At 38.8% G+C, this 14,236-nt stretch overlaps 1 protein-coding gene across 5 annotated transcripts in view; it reads left to right on the top strand.

The window, feature by feature from the left end:
* prorp (protein only RNase P catalytic subunit) overlaps positions 1 to 14,236 on the top strand; it is a 76,217-nt gene that overhangs the window by 50,536 nt on the left and 11,445 nt on the right. For all 5 annotated transcript variants that reach the window (XM_072568873.1, XM_072568872.1, XM_072568871.1 and 2 more), the window contains one exon: positions 7,916 to 8,064. In XM_072568873.1, the coding sequence (XP_072424974.1) occupies positions 7,916 to 8,064 (149 nt within the window). The remainder of the gene's footprint in view (positions 1 to 7,915; positions 8,065 to 14,236) is intronic.

Below are 14,236 nucleotides of genomic sequence, written 5' to 3' on the forward strand. Positions count from 1 at the left end.
AACGAGGCCCCAAAATTGTGAGAAACAGAACTCACTCACAAATCGATCAGCCTGAGACAAAGCCTTGGAAACAAAAACAATTTATAACAGTCTTGCAAGAACTGGACACCTCTGCAATCAAGCAGAAATGCGCGCGAAAACAGAGCATATTAACTTTCTTATTTAGTTTACAAGTTCCGGAATCACGCCTCCCTTTTTCCCATCCTATCATAAGCCGATTACCTCACTTGTTAGTTATTTTCTTATCTGGCCATCCTGCTGTCCTTGTCTGCATTCTTTGTTCCTTGTTTGTTACAGCTTGTTCTTTTATCCAGTTTTTCTTATCATACTATAAGCTTTATTGTGAAATACCCCTGCTGCTTCTTTTTGTGGTCAACTACAACACTTTAAAGTTATTTCCTAGCTTAAAACTATTTTCTTTAAAAGGCCCTCTATATTCATTAAAGTCTTAGCCTTAAGTATGCTATATGCTACATGCTACCAGAATTCCGTGATATTTGTATAATATTCCCCTTCCCCTCCCCCCACACTACACCCCCTCACTCATCTGCAAAAACAACATTTCTAATCTCCCACAAAATTGCGCTATGTTTTTAAATACTTTACATGCTACAAATCATTTAGTTTTTCCAGAATAATTTGAATTATTTCATATGTTAAAAAAAAACTAGAGTTTTTCTACTGTCTACAAGTTAGTCTGTTAACAAAGGAATTATGCAATTTTGTGAAGTAGGTTTAGACAAATTCAGTACACTTTAATATTATATGGTAATACCACATTGGTGACTTGGGTGCAAAGCTCACACTACAAATTTTGTCTTTTGAGTTTCACCAGAGATAATTGCACAGCTTCAAATGGGAGTTTCTTATTCACATGGTCATCATGTAGCCATAGATAATCTGCACATGGATTTTCCAAGTCAGTATTCAAGCTGAATTTGTCTTGTTTTCACTACACTCATTCATTCAAACTCATTTGCAGCTTTGTACTATGCACTTCTCTGAAGCAGAGATGGTTCCTGGCTGTAGCAGCTTTCTGAAATATGCATCTCAGACCGTGTGCTGCAGCAAGTACGTAATTGAACAATACAGCTAAACGTTTTCAAAACCTACAAAATTTTATTAACAAAATTGTGCTGGTATATCTGCATGGAAATAAATGAATTTGTTGATTACATTAAAACTGCTGTCTGGAAATTATTGGAATTACTTTCTTTTGGCCTTCATCAAATCTTGATACATCAATAATTTTCTTTCAAGATTATAATAGCAGAAAGAAAGTATTTTATGTTGGTGAACATCAGCCGAATCCAATTTGTAGATTTAAGGCTCATTTGACATAGTTTGGGTTGAAATGAGAACACAGTATTCATAACTTCAGGTCAACATCAGAGATCCCGTAGCATCTTTTAAAAGAAGGAGAGAATTTCTCAAGTATTCTAGCCACTTGGCTTTTCTCAAACAGCATGAAAAACAGCCAGATAAATCACCTATTCCAAGTCTACATAGATAAGAGTAACTATAGCAGTGTTAACAGGAAAAGTATACCAAGGTGCTACAAAACTAATCAAAATGAAATGGATTCCAACAAAATGAAGTAAATATTAATAAAGGTGACTAAAAGTTTGGTTGAGAAGGTTCATTTCACAAAAGACTTTAAAGGAGAAGTGGAAGTATAAGACAGAAATGATTTGAACGATAATTCCAGATTGTGGGTTTAGGCATCACCAGTGTTGGGAAGAAAATGGGATGTGGCGAAACAATTTTACCAGAACTTTCAATACAGTTGAAGATTGAAAGACTGACAAAATGGCATGGAAAGAATTTGTATGGTATACCTGATGTCTTGCTGCTGCATAATCATTTTGCCAGCTGTAGAAAAGCTGACAGAATAGCTAACTGCTCAGAAGCCAAATGAACCTGTTTGGTGGACCATTAAGGACCTAATTCTTCACAGGCATTTTGCCAATGTTGGAAGAGCCTATGGCCACTACCAGCTTAAAGACTGGAGGTCTCCCTTCGGGCTCTCGGGAACAGGCTTCCAACATAGGTCACTCCAAGGCACACTGAGGTGCCACCCCAATCCCCTTTCACCCCAACCTATGGCTACCCTCAGTAAGCCCTCAATCTCCACTCCACACGTTTTTTGATCGAACTCGCTAGTGTAACCTTTCCCTGAACACACTGCATCCTCATCGTACAGGTGCAGTTTCAGCAATGGTACTGCTGAGTTTCTCGTTCTCTTATTTGCACTGGCAACTCATTGAGTGTTGACTTTTGTAAAACAGCCAGCAACAAAAATGTAGCTGTGGGTCCCACAACTGGCAAAAGTAGAGAGGGAAGGAGGGAATGCTGTATCTCTGGAGAAAGATCTTCTTGTCCATATCAATGCCTGCAAATGATTGTGTGACCTTTCTACATACCATCATTCAGGACACCCAGTCCTGGCTGAAAGCAGCAAATATTGTCAATACATATGTCTCCACAGAAGACTGACACACACACACACACACACACAGAGGGCAGATGAAGCAATAACAGACCTACATTTCTAACATTAGTTGCTGTTTTCAGAGATTTTTAAAGGTCTCAAGTCTTTTGGTGGATGATTGGATACTTGAGTGAGTGGGTAGTTAGATGATGGGGTGGTTGGTTCAGGTCAGTTGGGCAGGAATGGCAGTTGTCTTTTGGGGTGCTGTTTAGGTCAATTCACGGGTATAGTCATATGGGGTTGCTGCTTGGAAGAGATAATCATGCAGGCAGTTGGCAGGTCAAGAAAGGACAGTAGTCAGGTAAGGTCAGTGGAATAGTTATTTGCAGTGGGGTATGGTCAGATGGGGTTATTTCTGAAGGGAGGAAGGATAGTTGGATTCGTCAAGGGTTTTTGGTTTGATGGGTTAATTGGTTGGGGTATGATCTTTTTGGCACCCTGTAAACTAGAGTCTACCAAATCTGAAAATGACTTTTTTATCCTGAATTTGTTTCCTCCTCATGAGCTCACCCTCTTTCCTTATTAATATTATTACCCAAAACCTGAATCTTTGCAGCATTGTATACCTCTTCTTTCAATTTAATACCTTCTTAATTTCTGTAAACAGTCAAGAATGGTTCATTGCTCTCAGTCTTTACACAGTCTGTTCTTTTCTCCCTTTCTAAAGATAATGAAAAAGGTTTGTTCAATAAAGAATGACAGAAGAGATGCGAGACAGGGAAACCGTGTTGGAGGTTTATCTAGGTGGGGAGGACAAATTCGGTGAAACCAAAATAAATTTCAATGATATTCTTTGTAAATCGTGCCTTGAGACATGTTAGAGATTCAATAAGAGGTTAGTTTTTATATTATATCAGCGCAGTTAGAACTATCTATCTCAGTCTTAAACTTGTACTGTTGAAATCCTCTAGATAAATAACAAGACAATCAGTGTATGCATGGTGTACCATAGCTTTAATGTGCAAATATCTCGTGACATTTCTGAAATATGAGAGAAGCCAATTATGTATAAATACCTGAGTTGTTTTTCATTTAATAATGAATATTGGGTATCTCAGCCAATATCAGTTTTTATATTGTCTAGACGTTTCACAGTAATGATTAGTGTACTCAGTGTAACCACTATTCAAGTTTCCAAACAGATAGAAAATTTTTCAAACATTTTTCTTTTTGAGATTTACTTCTCCGATGACGAGTTGCACTTCACACAACAATAAAGAGTTTACTTCCCATCTCTGCTATTTGAAGATCGTACTTTCTCTTAAGTATTTTAATGTGTAATTAATGTTGAAGGGAGTCAATTTTGACTTGAAGCAACTAACCAGGAAAACACAAATGTAGCTTAAGCTATGATTTTGAGGTTTTTTTATGTTGGGCTGGAAAGTTATGGGATGCTGTGTGGGTGACCTGATGCAGCTTACCCATGAGGTAGACTGATATCAGCTGTTAGCAAGAATGGATATGGGTGGAGAGTTTTGTGATTTATATAGAGTTGAGGTTCCTCTTGCTGCTGTGACACATTCCAATTCACATATTAAATGAGGCCTACAATTGGAAACACACAAGTGTTCAATGACAGTATCCTTTCAAAATGTCAGTAGCCACTTCCTAGTAATGCAACTGAGCCTGTTGCTGTCCTGTTATTGCCAATTCTTGCAGGACCACATAGCTCAGAACTTGATATCACAAATTTATGGGAGTCCATCCACATTTTATATGTGTATTCATATCTTTATGATGCATAAATGGTGCAGCACAATTCTTTCTTGTAATATTGATGCAAAGTCAATTATTACATATTGATAATTTGGTGAAAATTGGCAGTTTGTATTTGTGGTGAGAATGAGTTAACACAGTCATCTTGTACATTTATGGTTTATTTATACAAAATGAATAGACATTCTTGGAAAAATAATCTTCAAATGAGTTAAAGTGGACTGTTAGCAGAACTTGGCAGACTAGGAAAGTCCAAAATTCAGTTCTAGATAGGATGTCAATTGTTCTACTTTATATTAATTGATGGGACTAGGTCAGGATTCAATGCCCATCTGAAAATTGCCATTGAGAAGGTGGTGGTGAGCTGTCTTTTTGAATCACTACAGAGTATTCAAAAGTAAGTTACATAACATTGGCCCAGCAACAATATAGAAATTGTGACCTAATTTCAAGACAGAATGATGTGTGGTTTTAGAAGGGAACTTGTAGGAGGTAGTCTTCCCATGATCTGCTGGCCTTTTCAAATAATGGGGACTTAAACCCAAATGTAGAGGAGATGTGTTTTTGTTTTCCACAGTGTAGAAACATTTCTTGGTTGCTGAATAATATCACAGGCATTTTTTGTGCAATTTAAACATTATGAGCTGCTTAACTCCTCCATAGTGAAGGAGAACATGACAAACTACTGTAAGTCTTAGATATGGGGAGGCGATGGCCTAGCAGTATTATCGCTGGACTGTAAATCCAGCGACCCAGGTAATTTTCAACCCAGGTCCTAATACTGCCAAAGCAAATGTTGGAATTTGAGCCCAGTGTAAAATCTGGAATAAAGAGTCTAATTATAACATTTCCAATTGTCATAACAACCCATCTGAGTTCACTAATGTCTAAGGAAACTGCTATTCTCACCTGGTCTACATGCAACTCCAGGTGAATTAGGCATGTACAATAAATACTGGCCTAGACAGTGATACCCTCATCCTGTGAATGACTTGAACTAATATTATTATCAAACAAGTGCCATTGGTGGTTACTACTAAAAATAAAGATTCCAAAAACCTTCTTCCAATTTTAACTTCACTCACTACTGATCAGACACTTAGCGAGAGTAGCGAGAGTACTGAAAGTTTCTTTCAGTACATAAGAAACAAACGACAGGCAAAAGTAGACATTGGGCCACTTCAAACTGATGCAGGGAGCCTAGTGATGGGAGATAAGGAAATAGCAGGAGAACTTAACAAGTACTTTGCGTCAGTTTTCACAGTGGAAGACATGAGTAATATCCCAAAAATTAAAGGGTGTCACGGGGCTGAGTTGAGTATGGTTGCCATTACGAAAGAGATAGTGCTAGAAAAGTTAAAAAGTCTTAAAATTGATAAATCTCCTGGCCCCGATGGGATACACCCTAGAGTTCTGAGAGAGGTTGCTGAGGAAATAGCAGAGGCATTGGTTGAGATCTTTCAAGAGTCACTGGAGTCAGGAAAGGTCCCGGATGATTGGAAGATGGCTGTAGTAACCCCCTTGTTCAAGAAAGGATCAAGGCAAAAGATGCAAAATTATAGGCCAATCAGCTTAACCTCGGTTGTTGGTAAAATTCTAGAATCCATCATTAAGGATGAGGTTTCTAAATTCATGGAAGAGCAGAGTCTGATTAGAACAAGTCAACATGGATTTAGTAAAGGGAGGTCATGCCTGACAAACCTGTTGGAATTTTTTGAAGAGGTAACAAGTAGGTTAGACCAGGGAAACCCAGTGGATGTGGTCTATCTAGACATTCAAAAGGCCTTTGATAAGGTGCCACATGGGAGGCTGCTGAGCAAGGTGAGGGCCCATGGTGTTCGAGGTGAGCTGCTGGGATGGATTGAGGATTGGCTGTCTAACAGAAGGCAGAGAGTTGGGATAAAAGGTTCTTTTTCAGAATGGCAGCCGGTGACGAGCGGTGTCCCGCAGGGTTCGGTGCTGGGGCCACAGCTGTTCGCATTATATATTAATGATTTGGATGAGGGAACCGGGGGCGTTCTAGCGAAGTTTGCCGACGATACGAAGTTAGGTGGACAGGCAGGTAGTACTGAGGAAGTGGGGAGGCTACAGAAGGATCTAGACAGGTTGGGAGAGTGGTCCAGGAAATGGCTGATGGAATTTAACGTGAGCAAGTGCGAGGTCTTGCACTTTGGCAAAAAGAATAAAAGCATGGACTACTTTCTAAATGGTGAGAAAATTAATAAAGCCAAAGCACAAAGGGATCTGGGAGTGCTAGTCCAGGATTCTCTAAAGGTAAACATGCAGGTTGAGTCTGTGATTAAGAAAGCGAATGCAATGTTGTCTCTTATCTCAAGAGGGTTGGAATATAAAAGCAGAGATGTACTACTAAGACTTTATAAAGCTCTGGTTAGGCCCCATTTGGAGTACTGTGTCCAGTTTTGGTCCCCACACCTCAGGAAGGACATACAGGCACTGGAACGTGTCCAGCGGAGATTCACACGGATGATCCCTGGAATGACAGGTCTAGCATATGAGGAACGGCTGAGAATACTGGGATTGTATTCGTTGGAGTTTAGAAGATTAAGGGGAGATCTAATAGAGACGTACAAAATAATACATGGCTTTGAAAAGGTGGATGCTAGGAAATTGTTTCTGTTAGGCGAGGAGACTAGGACCCGTGGACACAGCCTTAGAATTAGAGGGGGTCATTTCAAAACAGAAATGCGGATACATTTCTTCAGCCAGAGAGTGGTGGGCCTGTGGAATTCATTGCCACGGAGTGCAGTGGAAGCCGGGACACTAAATGTCTTCAAGGCCGAGATTGATAGGTTCTTGTTGTCTAGAGGAATTAAGGGCTATGGGGAGAATGCTGGTAAGTGGAGCTGAAATGCACATCAGCCATGATTGAATGGCGGAGTGGACTCGATGGGCCGAATGGCCTTACTTCCACTCCTATGTCTTATGGTCTTATGGTCTTATGGTCATGTCAATATAGGAAAAGAATGAGTATTCTAAGGACTTATGTAACAGCGAATGCAACATCACACACCAACTCGGCATCATTCCATATAAAATACATTGCATGATTGTGGACCCTTCCCCAACATTGTACTCAACGTCGTACCTCTTCTATCACCCACACAAGACAGCAGTACATGAACATTTACATATACGTTGCATTAAAGTAATTTGACTGCAATTGCCTTGTCAAGAAAGTCAGAACAATAATGACATGAGACTTAGACAAACATCTATCATCATCTTCGGGCAACATCCTGAGGCAAAATAAATGTTATAAACACTAAGTCTTTGACTTTGATTTAGGCTCTGTTACAAGGTGTAGTTGCACTGCAGCTAAGAGAGCTGATTACAACAGTTGAAAGAAAAGTAAAAGAAAAATGTATTTCATATTGGAATGCAATCATATTTTCGCTTGGGTGCACTATCCCAAAACCAATGAACATGTATGTGATAAAGCTTTTAGCAGTGTTAAATGAAAAAAAAAGCATGAGCTGTTTGTTCCCAGTGGGTGTGTAAACGTTCGACATTCAGTGCTTTCCAGATGCTGCCTTTGCAAGTTTCATAACTTCCTAAGTAACATTGCAATAGTGCACAGATCAATTCAAAAGAATATAAGTAATTCTACATCTGTGATGGGGATTCACAATGCTTTGTGTCTTATATAACAAACTACCTTGATAGTGTGTAACTTGTTTTTCAATTCAGCTTCTTGATGTCGTTTCTTACCTTGCAAATCGAAACATGAGACTTCTCGTACTTGGACGTAAGCATATGCTGAGAGGAACACGTAGCTGGAACAAAGGTCATATGGCTGACATACAGAAGTATGCTGACTGCTTCTTCACAGAAAATATGTAAGTTAAAGGAGGATTTTTCATGTAATAAGCAAACAAGAAAGCTCACGTCAATATTTTCATTGCCATTTTTTGAAAAAATGAATACTTTTGATAGGAAAGAAGGGTAGAGAATAATCGTTTGGATCCTTCAAGCCTACCTCATCTGGATATGATATAGCTACAGATTTACGGGATCATCACATGGGAGAGGAACAGACCATAGTAAAATTACTCCAGTTGTACATTGTGACTTAGTGTCATTCTCCTGCCTTTTTCTCATACACATGTACATTATTTCTACTTAAATAATTATCAAATGCCCACATGAATGCCTCAATTGAACTTAATTACCCTTAATAATATATCTAATAGCAAATGTACAATACTGTGTTGATGTGATATAAATTACATTGCAATTTTTTCTTAATCTGAAAGTTAATTATGCCCTCCTATGGCAGCATGGTGGCACAGTGGTTAGCACTGCTGCCTCACAGCGCCAGAAACCCGGGTTCAGTTCCCACCTCGGGCAACTGTGTGCGGAGTTTGCACATTCTCCCCGTGTCGGCGTGGGTTTCCTCTGAGTGCTCCGGTTTCCTCCCACAGTCCAAAGATGTGCAGGTCAGTTGAATTGGCCATGCAAAATTGCCTGTAGTGTTAGGTGAAGGGGTAAATGTAGGAGAATGGGTCTGGGTGGGTTGCTCTTCGGAGGGTTGGTGTGAACTTGTTGGGCCGAAGCGCCTGTTTCCACACTGTAAGTAATCTAATCTAATCTAATGTGCAGCATCAGTCATAACACAGCCTTATCAAATTCTACCTGTGACTAGGCACAGTTCGCCCACTCCCACGCAATGTTTACAATCCTTTAACAACAAGATTTCAGTCAATTTTATCTCCCACCTGTAAAGTCAGCATAATTTTTTATAACTAATATCCCAAAAGGAGACATGAGTTACTGTACCATTGAGGCAGCTAAGTAATTTGAATTCAATGAAATTAAATAAAGTCTGTATTGAAAGGTTAGTATCAATAATGGTGATAACAAACTTTCATTATCAAAAAATTCCATTTAGTTGACCTGAGGAAAGAAAACCCACGATCCTTATCTGGTCTGGGATGATTCGAAATCTACAGCGATCAGTTGACTCTTAACTGCCCTTTGAAGTAATGTAGCAAGCCACTGGCTGATATTCAGAACGCTGACTCACCATCATTATCTAAGAGTAATTAAGATGAAGAGTATGTGCTGGCTTTTTCAGTGATGTTAAAATGTGATTTTGTTTTAAATATACTGAATAGTTTTCTTGAGTGCTTTCCTTAGTATGTTTAATAAGGAAATAATTGTAAACAGCGTTACTAAATAATTTTGCCTTCCCACCCTCTAAATTTGGCATCCCATTATCAAAACAAATATTGAGTGGGCACTTACCAACTGCTATGATTAAAAAAGAAATCATAATCTGATTTTCTTGCATTCTGATTGGAGGTGGTCATTTCATAACAGATGACATAAACCAATTTTCCATCAAGCAATATTTCCAATTTTTCTGTAGTTATATTTTTAGCAACAAATACGATCAAGGATGGAGTGTATGCAAAATTAATAGCTCTTAAGTTAAATACATGTATAAGTTGAAACAAAATAAATGTATTAATGACACAGTATTGGTTGGTGAGTAACATCTTATAGCCATTCGGGAGATATGTCTACAAGGAGGTCAAAACTATAAATTAAATATTCAGGAGTATGTGACTTTTCAAAATGACAAGGAGAAAGGAAAGTGTGTTGGGTGGCTGTGTTAATACAGTCATCCGTCCGTATCAGCAAGGTTTCTGTTCCTGAGTACTCACTCAAATGATAAAATTCACAATTGTGAAGCTCACTAAAAGTAGGTTAAAGTTGTTAAAAGATTCATAGATATGTGAGTTTTGCCCACGGGTGTTGATTTTGTTAATACCTTGGTACTTATTCTTGGAGGAGATAGGCAAATTCGTGATTTTGCAGATAGAGGATTTATTATACGAGATGGAATAAGTACAATAGCAAGAAATTATCTTGGATCGGATGATGTAATATCCACATGGATATAGTAAGAATGGGGAAGAAGACATTGGTGGGAGTGATCTATAGGCCTTCTAACAGAAACTGTACTGTAGGACAGAGAATGAAGCATGAGATAATGAGGACATGTAAAATAAGTCCGTACACTAATCATGGGTGATTTTAATCTTTATTTAGATTAGGCAAAGGTATCAACAGGAAGGTATTTGGGGCAGTTTCCTGGAACAAATTGTTGTGGATTCAACCAGGGATCAGGCTATTTACACAATACAAGATCCTAACGAGGCAGTTTTAATAAATGGTCTCAGAGTAAGAGAATTGAATTGAATTTAATATCACGTGTACCAAGGCACAGTGAAAAGCTTTGTCTTGTGAGCAATACAGGCAGATCACACAGTTAAGTAGCATAGATAGTAAGTAATAGATAGACAGCAGCAAAAGCAAAAACATAGGTACATGCGAATTTTAAGAGTTTGTGAGTCCATTCAGTATTCTGACAACAGTAGGATAGAAACTGTTATGAAACTTGCTGGTGCATGTGTTCAGGCTTCTGTACCTTCTCTCCGATGGTAGAGGTTGTAGAAAAGCATTGCCAGAGTGGGATGGATCTTTGAGAATGCTGGCGGCCTTTCCTTGATAGCAGGCCTGGTGGATGGATTCTATAGATAGGAGGTTGGCCTTTGTGATTGTCCAGGCCAAGTTTACCACTCTCTGTTACCGTTTCTAATCTTGAATGGTACAGTTGCTATGCCAGGTGGTGATAGATCCAGACAGAATGCTCTCAATGGTGCTCCTATAAAAGTTGGCAAGAGTATTTGCTGTCATGCCAAATTTCCTCAGCTGCCTGAGGAAGAAGAGATGTTGTTGGGCCTTTGTAACCAGTCCATCCACATGAAGAATCCAAGAAAGCTTGTTGTGGATGACCACTCCAGGGAGCTTGACACTCTCCACTCGTTCCACCTGTGTGCTGTTAATGTGTAGGGGGGCATGAGTAACATCCCGCTGAAAATCAATAATGAGTTCCTTGGTTTTGCCAGCAATGAGAACTAGGTTGTTCTCAGTGCACCATATTTCCAGGTCTTCCACTTCCCATCTGTTGTCTGTTTTATTGCCATCTGAGATTCAACAGACTATGGTGGTGTCATCAACGAACTTGTAAATGGCATTAGTTGGGTATTTGGAGATTCCCTTGGGAACAGTGACCATAACATGATAGAATTTGCATTCAGTGAGATCGTGAGAAATTTGGATCAGAAACAATTGTGCTAAACTGAAATAAAAGTAATTATGTAGGAGTGAATGCTAAGTTGACTGGAGTAGACTCTAAAAGGACAAAACTATTTAGGGTCAATGGCATACCTTTAAGAAAATAGTTCATGATTCACCCTAAAGGTGTACCCTCATGAGAAATAAAGCACTCTCAAAAGAGGACAAACTGACCACAGTTAACCAAGGAAGTTAAGTATACTATCAAATGGACAACATGGCAAAAACATTAGGTAAGAATGCAATTGGTGAGAATGACACAAGAGTCTATAGAGGGATATAGGACAGTTTAAGTGAGTGGATAAAAACCTGGCAGTTGCAATATAATGTGGGAAAATATGCATTTTAGCAGGAAGAACATAAGAGCTGCTGAATATTATTTAAATAGGGAAAGAATACAGAATGCTGCAGCTCACAGGGATTTGTGGCTACTTGTGCATGAAGAACAAAAAGCTAGCATACAAGTTCTGCAGGTAACAGAATGCAAATCAGGTATCACCCTTTATTTCAAAGGGAATGAAGCATTAAAATATGGAGGTTGTGCCGATAAAAGGCACGAATCGGACGATATCTGGAATACAGTGAGCAGTTTTGGCCTCCTGAGCTAAAACATATATACCGCATTGGAGGCAGTCCAGGAAAGATTGAAAAATGTGTTGCTGGAAAAGCGCAACAGGTCAGGCAGCATCCAAGGAGCAGGAGAATCAATGTTTCGGGCATAAGCCCTTCTTCAGGAATCTTCAGGGCTTCTGCCCGAAACGTCGATTCTCCTGCTCCTTGGATGCTGCCTGACCTGCTGTGCTTTTCTAGCAACACATTTTTCAGCTCTGATCTCCAGCATCTGCAGTCCTCACTTTCTCCTAGTCCAGGAAAGGTTCACGGGGTTGATTTGTTTATGGAGAGATTTTCTTATGAGGACAGATTGAGTTGGTTGGGCTTGTTCTTAATGGAGTTTAGAATGAGATTATTGAAATATATTAGATTGACAAGGTAGATGCAAATAGTTTGTTTCTCCTTTTGGGAGAGTGTAGAAACAAAGGGCATAATCTCAGAGTAAAGGATCACCCATTTAAGACTGAGATCAGGAGTATTCTTTCCTCTGAGGGAATCTGTGGAATTCTTTGCTGGCCAGTGGTGTCAAAACTGGGTTGTTAAATATATTAAAGGCTAAGGGAGACAGATTTTTAATCAGGGAGAGAATTGAGAATTATGGGAGTAAGGCAGGAAATTTGACGATTATCAGATTAGCTGTGATCTCATTGAATAGTGAAGCAGACTCCACTGGCCAAATAGTCTGCTTGTGCTCCTATGTCTTATGATATTCTCTTCTCTGTAACTTAAGGTCTGTGTCCTCCTTTAACAAATAAAGGTATGTTTTTTCTCTTTTGTGACACAACCTCCTCCTTCTCACTTTATCTTTTTTCCATTTTATTTGGAGTCACCACAATGTTAGATGATTACGCTTTGCCACCTCTTCCTGTCAGCCATTCATTCTTTTTTCAGTTCTGATGATTTTTTTTTTGCCAGTACATTCTTCATTGGGTCTTAAATCATCCTCATCCTCTTCCTGTCACTTGCCTTACCATATGTCCTGTCTCTATAATATTTGACCATACCATTTCAATCCATTCATGACGACTGTCTTCACTGCTGCCACAATGTTCATTAATATCCTGATTTTGTTCTTTCTCATCACTCCACACTACCTCACTATTCAATATCTCATTAGTATCCAGTCATTGTTCCTCTCTCCTTAATGTTACCCAGATTTCTGCACTATACAACAGTTCCAAAACTGTAGATTCTTCCTTTCTCTTACTTTTACTTTCTATTACTTTTTTATATGCTTTCTTATTTCATAATACCCCATAGCATTACTTCCAATCACTGCAACCACATTTAATCTGTTGCCTAATTTCCACTTTCATCCTGTGGCACCACTGACTCTAGGTACTTTAAACTACTGATTTTCTCTAAACCTTCACCCATAATCTTATACCTTCACCCTAATCTTCTTCCCTAAGCTTTTATGATAAAACATATTATTTTAACTACACTTGCATCTAACTAAGTTTTAAGAGATATTTATCATATTTTATTAAGGAATTATGTGTTCTGTCCACTATTTATTTCTGATAGTCTCTTCAATAGCATAAAAATATTTCAAAGAAATTTGTTAGCTTTGGGCTAGGGACCAGTAACTTTAATTTTAAAGTTGACAAAGTGAGAGATCCAGGAGATATACCAACAGAATAAAGCCACAAGATTCCATGGATTTGAACAAATCACAATAGACTTTAATTGACAATGTGAAAACACAAATACAGCATCTATTCTAGCACCCAGAATTAAGCGTGTTATTTATGTGGGTAATGAAGTGATCAAATACCCCACCGCATACATCAAATTGCAGATATACTCAAGACAGATCCCACGGACTTATCAGCAATTCCCCTAGTTCTTAATGGTGTGATAAGTCAGCAAGTCTCATTAGACATCACAAGAGTTCTTCATTTTTCACTTTTACCAATCTGGTTTTGATCCTCCCTGTCAAGAACTTCTCAACTAATAGATTGAGGAAAGGGAGTTCATTTGATTCTATTTCAATGATACATTTGAGCACAGGATAGAGTTTATTGAGGTTTGTAAGCAAATTATTTGATCTGTCACGGACTTCCTCAATACCTGCTGCTGTTCTGGTTAATTTTTTGAGACTGTTTTCCCATGGACTGTGAAACTGCATCTCTATACTTACTCACAAATATGATTCATGTTCTTCCCGAATGGCTTGCTTCATTGAGTCAGACCTGCACTTGGGTTTTTCCCCACCAAACTCTAATCTTGTTCTGTTTCATCAGCAAATAC

The sequence above is a fragment of the Chiloscyllium punctatum genome, chromosome 4, assembly GCF_047496795.1.
Source record: "Chiloscyllium punctatum isolate Juve2018m chromosome 4, sChiPun1.3, whole genome shotgun sequence".
Lineage (NCBI taxonomy): Eukaryota > Metazoa > Chordata > Chondrichthyes > Orectolobiformes > Hemiscylliidae > Chiloscyllium > Chiloscyllium punctatum.